Source organism: Canis aureus, chromosome 8 (genome assembly GCF_053574225.1).
Source record: "Canis aureus isolate CA01 chromosome 8, VMU_Caureus_v.1.0, whole genome shotgun sequence".
In the NCBI taxonomy this organism is placed as follows: Eukaryota; Metazoa; Chordata; class Mammalia; order Carnivora; family Canidae; genus Canis; species Canis aureus.
Genome location: NC_135618.1, coordinates 58474731 through 58490639, shown reverse-complemented (window position 1 = coordinate 58490639; position 15909 = coordinate 58474731). Strand labels below are relative to the sequence as shown.

Here is a 15909-nt window from a genome sequence, read left to right as displayed (position 1 = left end):
TCTGGTGCACTGAAGGCCCTAACAGATGCTCACTGAGCCGGCCAGAGAGTGGGCTGTCTTCTGGGGGTGGAGGCAAGCTGAGGCAGGACAGTCACCTATAATCTGCCTCACTGAGACCTCTGCTTGCTGTACCCCGCCGTGTTAAGTTCTCAGCACTCCCCATCTCTCCTATGTCTATCTGCCCATACTGTGGTGGATGACTTTGAAGACCGACCTTCCCACCAGCACTCTGCAGTTGCTTTGACCTCTAGGGTCAGCTGCCTTTGTTTGGCCAAGACCCACCCCGAGATGAGTCCAGACAGGGCTTCTGCTCTGGGGCCCCTGCTATGGAGATGGGAGATGGCGGGGGATCAGGAGTCACTATCCTCTCAGCATTTATCGTTTCAATCTCAGCAGGCACCTCGCTTTTCCATTCTCTTTGGCATCCATTCCAAACCTTTGATTCCCCTCAAATCCCTGAGCACCTCCCAGATCCTTTGCCTAGAAGAATGAGAATTTGCTACTTCATGGAGAAAACAGAAAACATCAGGGTGAATCTTTATCCATCCATTTTTACATCCTTTCCTTCTGTTTCAGAAATGTCTCTATTCCTTTCTAGGGTAAGAGTAATCCTGTCTCCAGACCCCATTCTTTCCTGTCTCCCTGTTTTTATTCTATTGGTTATTCCCGCTACTCCAGTCTTTGTATCTCCTCTTCCCAAACCACCCTTCCTAGAAGTAGTCAGCGCCCCCTCCCCACTCTCTCAGCTTCCATGCATTCACTTCTCTTGGAGGCCAATCTAGCTTCCTCCTGTTTCTATGGGTTCTTTATGGCCATCACATTCTACAGCGGTGGCACATCTGTCTTGATCTCTCCAGAGCACTGACAATTCAGACCACACCCTACCACTCAATAGTCTCTCCCACCTATTTGCCTCTGATACCACTTGGTCTTGGATCCCTCTCTTTCTACCTCCTTTCTTGGCCCTTTGATCCTGAAATGTTAGTGTTCCCCGTGTTTTTCATCCATGGGCCTCTGTTTTTATTTCTCTGCACCCTGGGAAGCACATGCGTCATCACAAAGGAACACAGTTTCCAAGTGGTTTTTTTTTTTTTTAATATTTTATTTATTCATGAAAGACACACAGAGAGAGGCAGAGACACAGGCAGAGGGAGAAGCAGGCTCCATGCAGGGACCCTGATGTGTGACTTGATCCCAGGACCCTGGGATCATGACCTGAGCGGAAGGCAGATGCTCAACCACTGAGCCCCCCAGGTGTCTCTCTACCAAGGTTTAAAGAAGGGCTACCATAGGGGAATGTGGCCTATCGTGGCCAGGCTGCCCCATTTTTCAAGAGCTGTCAGATACCTTCGGGTTTTATGGGAAATACCTCAGCTTTAAATATTGATAGCGAATTCAAAATTCTACAAAACTATGCAGGACAAACAAAACATAGATGGTCTCCTCAGAGCTCTTCTCTCTGACTGCCCCCAAGGCATTTTATAAAGTTCTTTATCAGTAAAGATAACTCACACTGAAGCCTATGTGCCAGGTACTTTTTTTTTTTTTTATAAATTTTATTTATTTATTTATTTACGATAGTCACAGAGAGAGAGAGAGAGAGAGGCAGAGACACAGGCAGAGAGAGAAGCAGGCTCCATGCACCGGGAGCCCGACGTGGGATTCGATCCCCGGTCTCCAGGATGGCGCCCTGAGCCAAAGGCAGGCGCCAAACCGCTGCGCCACCCAGGGATCCCCTATGTGCCAGGTACTTTTAAGTGCTTTGCATATATTAACTAATTTAATCTTACAGCAATCCTATCAACGGTGTGCTATTATGATCCCTGCTCTATGGATGAGCAAACTGAGGTGGAGAGCTTCAGTATTTTGTCCTGGGTCTCAGATATATTGAGTTTAAGAAGCAGCATCCGAATCCAGATGGTCCAGCTCCCAAGCTTAAGCTCTTTACCACACCAGGGCACCTGGGTGGCTCAGTGGTTGAGCCATCACTTCCGCTCAGGTCATGATCCCAGGGTCCTGGGATCGAGTCACACATCAGGGTCCCTGCAGGGAGCCTGCTTCTCCCTCTGCCTGTGTCTCTGCCTCTCTCTCTGTGTCTCTCATGAATAAATAAATAAAATCTTCATTAAAAAAAAAAAAAAACTATCAGAGGCTACTGCTTTCCTCACTCAGCAGACAGGTAAACTGAGGTCCAGAGAAGTTGAGAAGTTGCTGCCCAAGATCACAGGCGTGCAACGGGCAAGTAAGTAGGGATTTGAAGCTATCATCACAGAGCTAGATGCTTGCACTTTCTGCTTGTTTCCCTGCTCGGCTGCATCCGGCCCCAGCTCCCAGGTCAGGCACTGGGATGCAAGCGTTTGTAAAACGAGTGCTCTCCAATAGCCCATTCACAACTTCATTGGCTTCTCCCAACAATCCCTAGGTAAGACGAGTAGCTGACAGCTAATCAGCACTTCCAGCGTGCGTCATTTCCTTGAAACCCCACGAACACCCTATTATTCCATGGCGACTCTGATCAGCCCCATGTACCAGAAGAAGAAACTGAGGCTGGGCGCAGCAGCTCAGTGACTTGCTCAAGATCTGGCAGAGCCAGATTCCAGCTCAAGTTGCAGGACGGCGGAGCCCTCGCGGCCGACCCCGAGGCCACGGCGTCGTTTGCACGGATGGGGAAACTGAGGCCCAGGATGGGGCACTGGCTTGTGTCCGCGGAAACCGCGGCTGCTGGGGAGAAGGTCCCGTTGCAGGCGTGCCCCTTCCTCCTCCTAGGTCGCAGGCTGCAGTGGCGGGGCTGGAGGCAGAAGGTGGCCCGCCCGCGGCCCCGCCCGGTGAGGTCCGGAGAGTGGCGGGAGACGCGCGGAAGTCGCCGCCTACCCCCCCGGCTCCTCGGCGCCACGGCAACGGCGAGCAGGAAGTGCGTCACCCGGTGGGCGGGACGAGCGTGCGGCTGCCGCCAATAGGAGAGCCGCGCCCGCGCTGGCCCCGCCCCGGAGGGGGCGTGCCAAGCCCGCCTTTCGGCGTCGGCGGCGGGCGGCGGGGGCTGCGCCCGGGTGCGGCGGAGGGTGAGCCGCGCGCGCGCCCGCGAGGCTGTCGGGGATGGAAGAGGGCCGCGCAGAGAGGCGACGGAGGACGGAAGGTGGGCGTCAGGCCCCGGGGCGGCCCGCGTGGGTGCCGGAGCGCGGCTCCGGGGGCCCGGGGGGCTCCTCGTTGGCTGATGCCGACAGGCCCAGAGACGGGCAGGAAGGCCGGCGGGCTGGGACCTGGTGCCCCCGGCGCCCCCCGGCGCCCCCCGACGCCCCCCGACGCCGGCGGGTCGTAGCGTTGGGTGCTGACCTCGGTTTGACCCCGCTCTTGGGGGTCGCAAGCAAAAGACGGATGCCTGCACCGAATACGGAAAATACGGCCTTGGAGGAGCACCTGGCGGTTACCTGCGCCCTGCTCTCCGTCGCGGTCCTGGGACCCGTAGAGAGCCCCGAGGCTAGACGTGTGCAGATGCCCCGATGTTTCGGATTTTTCCAAAGGGATATGATATATTCCTATTCCCCATGGTCTTTGGGGTCCGGGCTGCATCTTGTCACCACATACATGAATCCGTGCACATTTGCCCCCAAAGGAGGTCAAGAATGGCCCAGAGATAGCTTCACCTTATAGGTCAGATCAGGTCTTCAGGCTTCCAAGGTTGGAGGCCTTTAGATCTTTCTTAGATCGGAGAATTGTAGGTGAGGAGTCCCTGCAGGTGAGGGATCTCGATTTGCTTGTTCCCTGCTATGCCTCGCTTACCTGGGGTGTGTGTGTGTGTGTGTGTGTGTGTGTGTGTGTGGCGGTGCTAGGGTTCCTGAACTCTGCTTTTGCATCGCCACCCTCCTGCCCATCGCTGACTCCGTGCATCTCCTGGTGCCTCCAGTCTTGCCGCATCTGTAAAATGGGGGCATGGATGTGACGATCCTCAGGTTCCCAGGAGGATGGAATGACAGCGCAGTGAAGCACTCCCCCCTCTGCCTCGCGTGTGGCTCAGGTGGTGGTGCTTGAGATCTGCTTATTGCACAGACATTTCTGTTTTTAAATTTTTTTTTTTTTTGGAGGGGTAGGCAGTTCATGGTTAATCTCTACCACCCAGTCCGTCTTCAGATAATCGCCTTCTGTGTGTAAACAGGCCTATCTGTACTGTGTCCCTCTCCTTTTTTTTTTTTTTTTTCCCAAGATTATTGACTTCTGTGCTGTTCCAGAGTTGGTCCTCCCCACTGCCAAGATTTTTAATTTATTTATTCAGGAGAGACACAGATAGAAAGAGAGGCAGAGGGCAGCCCCGATGGCTCAGCGGTTTAGCACGGCCTTTGGCCCAGGGCGTGATCCTGGAGACCTCAGATCGAGTCCCACATCGAGCTCCTTGCATGGAGCCTGCTTCTCCCTCTGCTTGTATCTCTGCCTCTCTCTCTCTCTCTATGTCTCTCATGCATAAATAAATAAAATCTTAAAGAAAGAGGCAGAGACACAGGCAGAGGGAGAAGCAGGCTTCCCAAGGGGACCCTGATGCAGGACTCGATCCTGGGACCCCACGATCACACCCTGAGCCAAAGGCAGACACACTCAACCAGTGAGCTACCCAGGCGTCCCTAGAGTTGGTCCTTTTTAGCATTTATTTTGGGTGTTACGTAACATATTTACATCATTTCTTCTTTTTTTAATCAAGATATGTAACATACCTATAAAAATGTTTGCAAATATAAGTTCGAAGAATAAAAATAAGGAACACACGTATACTCCCCATCAGGTTAAGAAATAGAACATTATCTTATGCTGAAAGCTCCCGCTGAATCCTTTCTTCCCCTCACTAAAGATGAGCACTGCCCGGAGTACTGTTACTCATTCCCTTGTTTTTCCTTTATGGGTTTTACTATGTATCTGTAAAATGACTACTGTATATGGTTTCGTTAGGTTTTGAATTTGATGGAGAATCCTCACATATAATTAGTGTGACTTTACTTTTGCACATAACATTCCCGTATGTGAGATGCATCCACGGTGATTTGAGTAGCTCTATGTCACCTTCATTGCTTCGTCGCTATTTGGAATTCCATGGTTTGAATATAAATGCTTTGCTAGGCATTTTTCAACTGGTTGCCATTGCTACTGTTGCCAGATTTTTGCTACCACATGGTGCTTTTATACACATATTTCCTTGGGCAGATGTGGGTAGTTTCTGTAAGTGAAAAATCAAATACCGCATTTCTGGGCATACCCAAATTCGCCAGTAAAATCAAATTGTCTGACACGGTTCATAAGAGTTTACACTCCACCAGCAGTGGATGAGTTTTAGCCGAGGCCATTCTTCAGAATCTTTGCCTTATCTGGTGATGAGTAAGAGATTTGTCACTGTAGTTTGGATACTCGTTAGCCTGATGACCTCAAGACTGTGTATCTTTTAATATATTTATTAATCATTTGTATATCTTCTTTGGAAATTTCAGTTGCTTATTTTTTTTTTTTGCAGTTGTCTTCCTCTAACTGATTTGTAGGAGTTCATTACATATTCTGAGTATGAATCTTTCATGGGTTCAGCATGTTTCAGATGCTTCCCAGTTTGTAGCTTGTCTTCTCTCTCTCTCTCTCCTTCCCCCCCGCTCAAGTATTTTCAGTGAACAGAGGTTCTTAATTTTAAAAGTTGAATTTACCTGTATATTCCTTTATGGTTTGTACTTTTTGCGTTATTATTATTATTATATCTTTTAAAGAAACCCCTGCCTTTGGCTTATAAAAGCTATCTGCCTATATTGTTGTCCAAAAGTTTTGTAGCATTTCCTTTCATATAACCTTAATCTTCAAAAATATTTTGTGCATAATGAGGTGAAGGTTCAATTCTCCAGTTTTTTCACATAAGGGTAATCTATTGTATCTATTGTTCTGGCACTTTTTTTTTTTTTTTTCTGGCACCTTTTTTAAAAAGCTGTTTTGATCTGGAGTTCCATTTCTCCAACGTGTCAAGTATCCATATCCACATGTGTTTCTTATCTGGGTTCTCTGTTCTGTCCCACTGGTCTTACTTGGTCCATGTTTATACCATTATCGTCTATTATTCATTACTCTAGCTTTAAAATAAGTCATTACCTGGTAGGACAAGTCTTTCTGCCTTTATCTTCTCCCAGAATGGCTTTGCTGTTTGGCCTTTGTGTGTTCCATGTAAATTTTGGGACCATTTTGTCAAATATCACACACACGCACCCACACACACACAGAGCCTGTTGGATTTTTTTCTTTTTTAAGATTTTATTTATTTATTCACAAGAGACAGAGAGAAAGAGAGGCAGAGAGAGAAGCAGGCTCCATTCAGAGACCCCGATGTGGGACTTGATCTCGGAACTCCAGGATCATGCCCTGGGCCAAAGGAAGGCTCCAAACCACTGAGCCACCCAGGGATCCCTGAGCCTGTTGGATTTTGATTGGAATTGCATGAGTTCAGTTGCATTGGATCAGTTTGGATTTGAAAGTGATTGCTTTCAATATTCCATTTTTTAAAAAAGATTTTATTTATTCATGAGAAACACACACATGCACAGAGAGAGAGAGAGAGAGAGGCAGAGACACAGGCAGAGGGAGAAGCAGGCTCCATGCACGGAGCCCGACGTGAGACTTGATCCCGAGTCTCCAGGATCACACCCTGGGCGGAAGGTGGTGCTAAACCGCTGAGCCACCGGGGCTGCCCCTCAATATTCCATTTTTAAGTATTATGTTTACTGTAGGTTTTCGTAGATATCATTTAGTAGATAAAGGAAATTTCCTTCAATTCTAAGTTTGTTAAGAGTTTTTAGTATATGCGACTGTCAAATTTAACAATCATAGTTTCTGAATCTATTAAGATGATTGTAGACTTTCTCCCGTATTTTGTTAATGTGGTGACTCACACTGATTGATTTTTCCCCCCAGCTTTATTGAGATATTATTGACAGGTGACATTCGATTGATTTTCAATTGTTAAACTATTGAGGGGATAAACCCAACTTGGTTATCATATACTAGCCTTTCTGTTTTGCTAGACGCAATTAATGTTTTGCTTCGGACCATTGAAGTTGCATACCTGAAAGATACAGGCCTTTTCATTTTCCTTTCTTTTAAAGCTTCTGTTAGGTTTTAATGCCCAACTTATGTCAGCCTTATCAAATTATTTGAAGAGGGTTTGCTCTTTTGCAGCCCTGGGATAGTTCTGTGAAATTTGAAATCACTTGCTTCCAGAAGGCTTGGTAGGGCTTCTTGATAAATCCATCTGGATCTGAAGTTATCTTTGTGGGAAGTTGGACTTCCCACAGAAGGTTTTCAGTGGTTATAAAACTTGTTGATTTCCAGATAATTCTGTAGTTGGTTTTGAATGGATTTCCTATAACTTTGTGTATATTTACAACTTCAGATTATTGTTTTTATGCCTTTTTTAATGTTTGTGTCCTCAATTAGTTCTCCTTTTTCATTCCAAACAGTGTTTATTTGTCAGTCTTCTCTCTCAGAAAATCTTGTCAGAGTTTGGTGGCTTTTATTATGTTCTTTTTCAAAGAATACTTTTGGTTTGGGCTGCCTGGGTGGCTCAGTGGTTGGGCGTCTGCCTTCGGCTCGGGGTGTGATCGCAGGGTACTAGGATCGAGTCCTGCATCGGGCTCCCTGCATGGAGCCTGCTTCACCCTCTGCCTGTGTCTCTGCCTCTCTGTCTCCATGTCTCTCATGGATGGATAAATAGAACTTAAAAAAAAAAATACTTTGGGTTTTGTTGATCTCAGGTGTACATTAATTTTATTATTTTCTGCTCTTTATTGTTCACTTTCTTTAACTTTTTTTGGATTTAATTTGCTGTTGGATTTAATTTTGCTGCCTCTAGTGATAGAAATAAGTTTGGCAGGACATGGTGACCAGATGGGTCTGAGGGTGAGAGGAAGGAGGATCAGAGTTGGACGCTCAGGCCTGTGGCGTTTGTGTAACTGCGTAGACTGCCTTCCCCCTCCCCCCTGTAACAGGAAGATTCGAGACTAGTACTCAGGCAAAGAAAAGAGTTGAGGATGGGGGAAGGTGAAGATGAGTTCAACTTAGGGCCTGTTAAGTCTGAGTTACCACTGAGCTGTTCTCAAGGGATAGCTAACAGGCAGGCAGTCTGAGAATCTGGCCCTGGTCTGGTGCATCTTCCTACCCCTGGGGTCCAGTTGATGTGCTGTTTCAGAAGAACAGTAAGCAGCAGCTAGCCTTCTGTGTCTCTCCTATGTGCCAGGTCCTTGGCAAAGCTTTGGTAGCCACATCTCATTTAAATGGCATCTTCTGCCTTAAACATACATTTCGTTGTCCCCATTTTATGGCTGAAAAGACTGAGGCCTAGGGTGATGAAGCTTGTCGGCTAGAAATGTTTTTACTCTGTATTTGCCTAAGGGAACAGCGACTTTCTTGCCAGATCATGGCATCACCTGAAGTGAATGTTAAAACCTCAGAATTCCAGGCCCCTCTGCCATCACCAGAACCTCCAGGAACGGTGGGTGGTGGGTGGCAGGTGGTGGAGGGAGTGCAGGAAGCTGTATTTTTCCTGCACGGCTTTGATGATCCTTGAGATCAAGCAGGTCTGGTCTCAATACCACCTGCCGATTTTTAAACCCACGCTCTTTGCCTCCGTGTGGTACCACCTCTCCGTGGCGAGAACAGGCTTTTTGATCAGGACTTGTGTAATGCTTTTATCAGCTCTGATCTTTGTGGTTTGTGGAAAGATAATGCTTTAGTAGAGAGCAAAAGATTGAAAAAGCACCCCACAGTGACAGTTGTTTCATTAGTGGTTTGGGAAATGAGAAGGAAACTAGCACTGAATACGCCTTTACTCGAGGCATCCTCTGGGCAGTGAGCGCTGTTCTAAGTTTAGCGTGAGAAAATGGAGCCTCAGCTGCTTTTCTCCAAGGCCATAGATCTGCTTGGTGGCTGAACCAAGGTTCAGACCCAGAACTATCTAGGAGTAAATATGGCTAGCACTCACCTCGTGTTTAGCTTGTTACCAGGCTTTTATTATGTGTTAACTCACTGGGGCACCTGGGTGGCTCAGTGGTCGAGCATCTGCCTTTGGCTCAGGGTGTGATCCTGGAGACCTGGGATCGAGTCCCATATCGGGCTCCCTGCAGGGAGCCTGCTTCTCCCTCTGCCTGTGTCTCTGCCTCTCTCTCCCTCTGTGTCTCTCATGAATAAATAAGTAAAATCTGTTATGTGTTAACTCACCGAATAGAGTAATTCTGTGGAGCACGGTTCTGTCGTTAGTCTCATAGATCAGAAACTGAAGCACAGGGAGGACAGGTTCTCCAATTTTACTCATTTAGATGGTAGGGTAGGCTGGGTCCAGGCTTGCTGGCTGGCTCTGGGACCCACGTTACTCTTTAGTAACTGCTGGTACTAGTTGGCTTGCCCCTGACTGGTGTCCTTTTCATTTTTGGGCTATTCGGCAGGATGCTCTTGAGTCTAAAAACTATAACAAATGGCTAGTTGTGAATGTAAGTTAGTACAAAATATAGAACCTGGCTTTCGGAGCGCTCAGAGGTGAATGGGTTTTGTTTGCTTCTTTTCTTAGCTCCTTCGCACATGCAGGGTGGTACTAGAAGAGCGGGTGTCATGACTGATGTTCACCGGCGATTCCTCCAGTTGCTGATGACTCATGGAGTGCTGGAGGAGTGGGACGTTCGGCGCCTGCAGAAGCACTGCTATCGAGTCCATGACCGTGAGTATCATTTCCCCGTTCCCAGGATGCCCTGGAGCTGTGCGATCAGGGACTAAGACACTGGGATAAAACAACCTGGGTGGTCAGGTCTCTCCCATACTCTCACACCGGCCTGTGCTTCTCATCTCGGCTTTGACTTTACTTTTTATTTATTTACTTTTTTTAGTAAATCTAATAGTTAGCCCAGTGGGTAGGAATTTGGACTTTGAAGCTGTTTAATTGTGGTTCACACCAAGGCTCCAGCATCTTCTCTAGCCTGAACTTCTTCATCTCTCACATGAGGATAATTAATCATCCTTGACACCATAGGTTCAGAGGATTAAGAGACAAGATACATACAAAGTGCCTGACCCTGGGGAAGGTGCTCATTTAGCTGTCAGTGGTTAGAGGGCAGCTTAGCACAGGGGGTCAGAGCGTGGCCTTGGACTCAGCCAAACCCAGAGATAATGCCACCCTGTCCTGGGCCAGCTGGGAATTTGGAGCATCTTCTCAGTGGGTTGCTGAGATGGGATGTAAGATAATACACACAGAACACTCAGCGACCAGACCTGGCTGAGTTTTCATTAACTGGAAGTCACAGTAGAAACAGTAGGATCATTGCTGGCAGGTCAGTAAAATCAATATTGGTAGCTCAGGTTGAGTGGAGTGTCAGTATGGGTAGATCCTGTTGAATGAAAAAGAAAGTGGATAAATTATACTTATTGTACAATGTCACTGTGTTACGCTTTTTATAAAACATAACAAATTTTTTAAAGATTTCATTTATTTGAGAGAGAAAAAGAGAGAGTGCGTATGAGCAGGGGCGGGGTAAAGGGAGAGGGAGAAGGAGACTCCCTGCTGAGCAGGGAGCCCAATGCCATGCGGGGCTGGATCCCAGGACCCTGAGATCATGACCCAAGCTGAAGGCAGTAGTTTAACCTACTGAGCCACCCACGTGCCCCAACTTATAAATACTTAACATCTGCATGTAAAAAAAGTAAGAGTGGACCAGAAGGCTATGTAACACACTTGTGAGGTGCTTGCCTTTGGGGAGAAATCAAAGGACACTCATCTTTATTCTATTTTGCTCTTTTATTAAAGAAAAGAAGACTTGAAGTAAACATGACATTCATAGTATAGTCTGATGATCATCACTTCTGATTAATGGGAATACAGGTGGTTATATTCTGTGCTTTTGTCTTTCTGAGTGTATTTTCTGTTTCCAAAACAAGAGTGGAAAGCACAGAGAGGTGAGCCAGCCAGGAGGTGTGAGGAAAGGTGTGCATGGGGCACTGGGTTTAGGGGTGAAGGCCCATGAGAAGAGGGGCCATATATGGAGAAGTGCCGAATGTGGCATGGGGGAGGCAGAAGCCAGATCTGAGAGAGGTGAAGGGTGGATGGGAGCAGGAAGGGCGAGCTGGTGGGTACAGAGACACATATTCTCGCAAGACGTGCAGAAGGAAGATGAGAGCTTACGGGTTAGGGCAGAGGCAGTTTTGGAGAGACTGGCCCCTTGAGGTATGCCACATGAAATTCTGGGAGCTGGCTGGTACACGCTAACAAATGAAATGCCTGCAGGGATCAGACAGTAAGGAAACCTGTTGAACTCCATTTAATCCCATTTATCTAAACCTCGTTGACCTCCACTTGACATACTTTGGGAAACCCCAGATAGGAACATATGATGTGTGGGAACAGATGCGTCTTTGTGGTATGTGAGTCTATAAATCAGGAAGAACCCATAGTATGTGCACCAGAGTAATGGGGTTTCTTATGTACTTAATTCTGAGTACAGTGTGGACGTCTGAAAGGACTTGAGACGGGAAAGGGACATAATTAGTGTTGTGCTGGAAAACTATTTTTCTGGTAAAAACATGTCTGTCCTACTTGCCTGTGTTGGGGTGGATAGAGGTCTTTGGTGAGGGCCTCTATTAGGGGAAGGGAATGTTACACCTGCCAAGCCAGCCTCTCTCACTCCTTAAAAAAGCACGACAGGATTTCCACCCTCCCCCTCAGAATGCTCTGGTGAAGGGCATAAGAATGTTTTTCTTAGTCTTTTATCCCTTCCTCCTCCCCTTCAGTTTCTCTTGTAAGTCCTAAATGTGGGCTTTAATGCTAATGGGGAAGTTTCATAGCTCACTGCAGGGAGCCACATGGTGCCTTAGTACTAAGAATGAAAGTGTTTTTGCCTCTGTTTGACCTTTAAAGTTGTTATGACCTAATTTAGGAAAGTCCTGTAGAATATATCTAGGAATTAATTTATTATTCACACTTTATGTGCCGTATCTGTGCATAAAGAAAGATATCAAGATATGCTTATGGCTGGGCTAAATGGGATAGAGCTGTAGTTTGCTTTTCCCTACACCCTTCATTTAAAAAAAAAAAAAGCTTTCTCTCAAGCATTAATGTTATTTCAGAGATTTTAAAATGAGAGATGATGGAAAGAAATGATCTCAAATTAAATAAATATAAACATCATTAATCTGTCTTTTGAAAAGATGCCCTGGAAAGTCCCCTTTTACCAGCTGGAAAAATATTCAGCTTCTAAGATAATTATGAAACAGGAGTAATTGAATCTGTGAGTTATTCTGATTGTAGTTTCCCATGGTCTTTTGTCCAACTTATCAAACATGCTTCCTATTCTGGGCTCTGGTTCCAGGTCTTACCATCATTAAACTAGAAGCAAATTCCCCAGTTATCTGGGTTAGGGAGAGTTTATATTTTGTTGTGATGGGCTGGTGTAAAGCCTTGGGTCTGGGCTTTCTAAGTGGCATGGAGGGCCTATGTGCCCTCTGAGGGCACCTGGGGTTGTGAGCTGGATCTTGTGTACATGTGTGTGATCATCTAGCACCTCTTGCTGTGGCATCATGGAGGCCAGGTCCCTGTGCTAGGGACTGGTGACACAGAGACAAAGCTCTTGCTTCACCTTGGGTTTCATGAATCATGCAGATGCAGAATCATATGATTCTAGTATAAGCCTCCTTTAATGGAACTAGGCACAGGAAGCCTAGGGAGTGGTGGTTAAGAAGACCTGTGTTTGAGGATTTCTACTTTTGACCAAGGTAGAGCAACAGGGAGCAGTTTACCTTCCTGTATGAAACAATTAAAAATAAATGAAACAAAGGACATTAGTCAGTGAAGGACAGTGAATCCTTGAGAGATAGGGAGTGAAAGTTTTTTTTTCCTTTCCTGACACCAAATATGTGTTGTCTTTTCCAGTACTTCCTCCCCAGTTCTCTGGATGTTCACTGGATGTCCAGTGGTTCAGCTCAATTCTGACACTGTTTACCTGGAGTGAGGGTCAGATCTCATGGTTAAAGGGGTTCAGCCCTACCAGGCTGCCCCACTTCAGATGCCAGTCTCAAGTCCAGGCCTCAGTACTTCTGATCAACCAGTTATAAGGTCAAGTCCTATGGTCCACCCCTCAAGTTCAGTAATTTGGTAGAATGGCTCACAGAACCCAGGAAAACACTTATGTTTGCTGGCCTAATATAAAGGATAGAGCTCAGGAACAGCCAAATGGGAAGAATGCATAGGGCAGGGCTTAGGGGGCAGGGGTGGCATGCAACTCCCACACCCTTTCTAGATGCTCCACTTTCCATTAAATACTTTGGAATGCTCCATTCTCCATTAAATACTTTGACGTGTTCATCTAGTGGATCTCCAAAGCCATCATTTGGAGGTTTTTATGGAGCTATCATTACTTGTGTGATTTGACTGAATCATGGGCCATTGGTGATTAACTCCGTATGTAGTCCCTCTGCTCTTCCCAGAGTTGGGGATGGGGCTGACAGTTCCAAGCTTCTAATCAAAGCTCATTTTTTCTGGCAACTGACTCCCATCCTGAAGTTCTTTAGGGACCTGCCAAGAGTTGCCTCATTAGAACAAAACACTTCTGTCACCCTTGTCACTCAGGAAATTCCAAGGGTTTTAGGAGTTCTGTGCCAGGAACCAGGAATGACAACCAAGTATTCCCTCTTTTTTTCCCCCAAGTATATTTTTTATACCATAGGCAAAAGCAAAATGAGCACTACAATTGCCTCAGCTCAGTGCCCTGAGAGTTTTCAGGCCATGGCGTAGGGGAAACCCAGGTAGTACTAAACAGACTGAGCTGAGGGGATGGAGGATGAGAGCTCAAGGAGACCAAAGTGTTTGCAGGTCAGAGTGGGGTGGGGGTAGGGTGGGGGCAGGAAGAGGTGCCCAGAGAGGTGGAGTCAGCTACCTCCCCCCACTCCCTGGCAGGGATCCATCTAAGAGCAGATACACAGGTTGCTGCCTGAGGCCAGGCAAAGATACATTTGAAAGGATTAAGAGAGAAGCAGTGCCTGATGTTCACGGGGCAGGGGGCTGAGAATAGTACGGTTCCAGGAACAGCAGCTTTGCTAGGGAGTTCTACCAATATTTAAGGAAAGAATGGTACCAGTTCCACCCATATTCCTCCAGAAGATTGAAGAGAAGGGAGAATTTCCCAACTCATTCTTTGAGGCCTGCATTATCCTGATACCAGAACCAGACAAAGATATTGCAAGGAGAGAAATCTAAAGACCAAGATCCTTTGTGAATATAGATGCTAAAATTATAAACACAATTTTAGCAAATCTACTCCAGCAATATATAGAAAGGATGGTATAATATGACTAAAGTGGGGTTTAGCCCAAGAATGCAGGGTTGGTTTAATATTTGAAAAATCAATCCATGTGATTTACATCTTAACAAACAAAAAGAAAAACCATATGGTCATCTCAGTAGTGCAGAAAAAGCATTTGATAAAATCTGATATATCTCCTGGCATGACGCAGCAGAAGTTTCATACAGGAAACTAGAGATCCTAAGGATCAGGGGAGAAGCAGATTTATAGGAACTTGGGGCTTAGAGCAGTAGAGAGTACTCAACAACTGTTTGTACAGAATTAAAAAATCTAACATCTATTCTTGATAAAAGCCCTCAGCAAAGTAACAAAAGAAGGGAGATTCTTTAACCTGATAGAGAGGGTCTATGGAAAGCCTATAGCTGGCATCATACTTCATTGTGAAGACTGAACACTTTACCCTAATATCAGGTGCAAGATAAGAATGTCCATTCTAATCATTTGTGTTCTAGCCAGTGCACTTAGGCAAGAAAAAAATAAAAGGCTTTCAGTTTGGAAAGGAAAAAGTAAAACTGTCTGTTGAAAGACAGGATCATCTATATAGAAAATCTGATGGATCTTCAAAAAAGCTACTAGAACTAATAAGTGGGTTCAATAAAGTAGCAGGATACAAGATCAATATCCAGAAATCCAAGTATTTTTGATGCTTACAATGAGTCATCTCATTAAAATTGAAAATTTGAAAAGCACTATTCATAATAGCATAAAAAATATGAAATACTTAGAAATAAATGTGATGGGGCACCTGGGTGGCTCAGTGGTTGAGCCTCTGCCTTTGGCTCAGGTCAAGATCCCGGGGTCTTGGGATCGAGTCCTGCATCAGGCTCCCCATAGGGAGCCTGCTTCTCCTTATGCCTATGTTTCTGTCTCTCATGAACAAATAAATAAAATCTTTTTTTTTTTTTTTTTTAGAAATGTGATAAAACATTCTAAGCCCTGTACACTGAAATGTACAAAAGATGTTGAGAGAGGTTGAAGAAGACCTAAATAAATGATAACCATGCTCATAGGCTGGAAAACTCAATATTATTAAGATATCTATTCTCAAATTGATCTAAAGATTTAACTGAATCCCAATTAAGTCCCAGCAGGGCTTTTTATAGAAATTGACAAACTGATTCTGAAATTCATGTGGAAAGGTGAAGGACCTAGAAAACCAAAACTATTTTGGAAAAAGACAATCAAACTTGGAGGATTAACACTGAGTAATTAAAGTTAAGAGTAACCTGATCTTAAGACATATTATATAGCTACCCTATCAAGACAATGTGGTATTGGCATAAAGATAAACTCAAAGATCAGTGGAATAGAACGGAATCTAGAAATAAACCCAAAATAGATGGACAGCTAATGTAAAGGCAATTCAATGGAGATAATCTTTTCAAAAAATGATGCTGGAATAATTGGATTCTGCATATTTTATTTTTATTGTATTGTATTGTATTTTTAAATTTTTATTTTTTAATTTTGTTTTTTAAAGATTTTATTTTTGAGCAATCTCTACACCCAACAAAGAGCTTGTACTTACAACCCCAAGATTAAGAGTCATGTGCTCCACTGACCAGACCCA

The 15909-nt window shown here is 45.4% G+C and overlaps 1 protein-coding gene across 1 annotated transcript in view; it reads left to right on the top strand.

The window, feature by feature from the left end:
* The first annotated feature begins 2983 nt into the window (after positions 1-2983).
* Positions 2984-15909, top strand: part of NSMCE1 (NSE1 component of SMC5/6 complex) — a 32254-nt gene continuing 19328 nt past the window's right edge. Inside the window, exons 1-2 of the mRNA XM_077907103.1 lie at positions 2984-3133; positions 9566-9712. Coding sequence (XP_077763229.1) covers positions 3094-3133; positions 9566-9712 — 187 coding nt within the window. The 5' untranslated portion in view covers positions 2984-3093. The remainder of the gene's footprint in view (positions 3134-9565; positions 9713-15909) is intronic.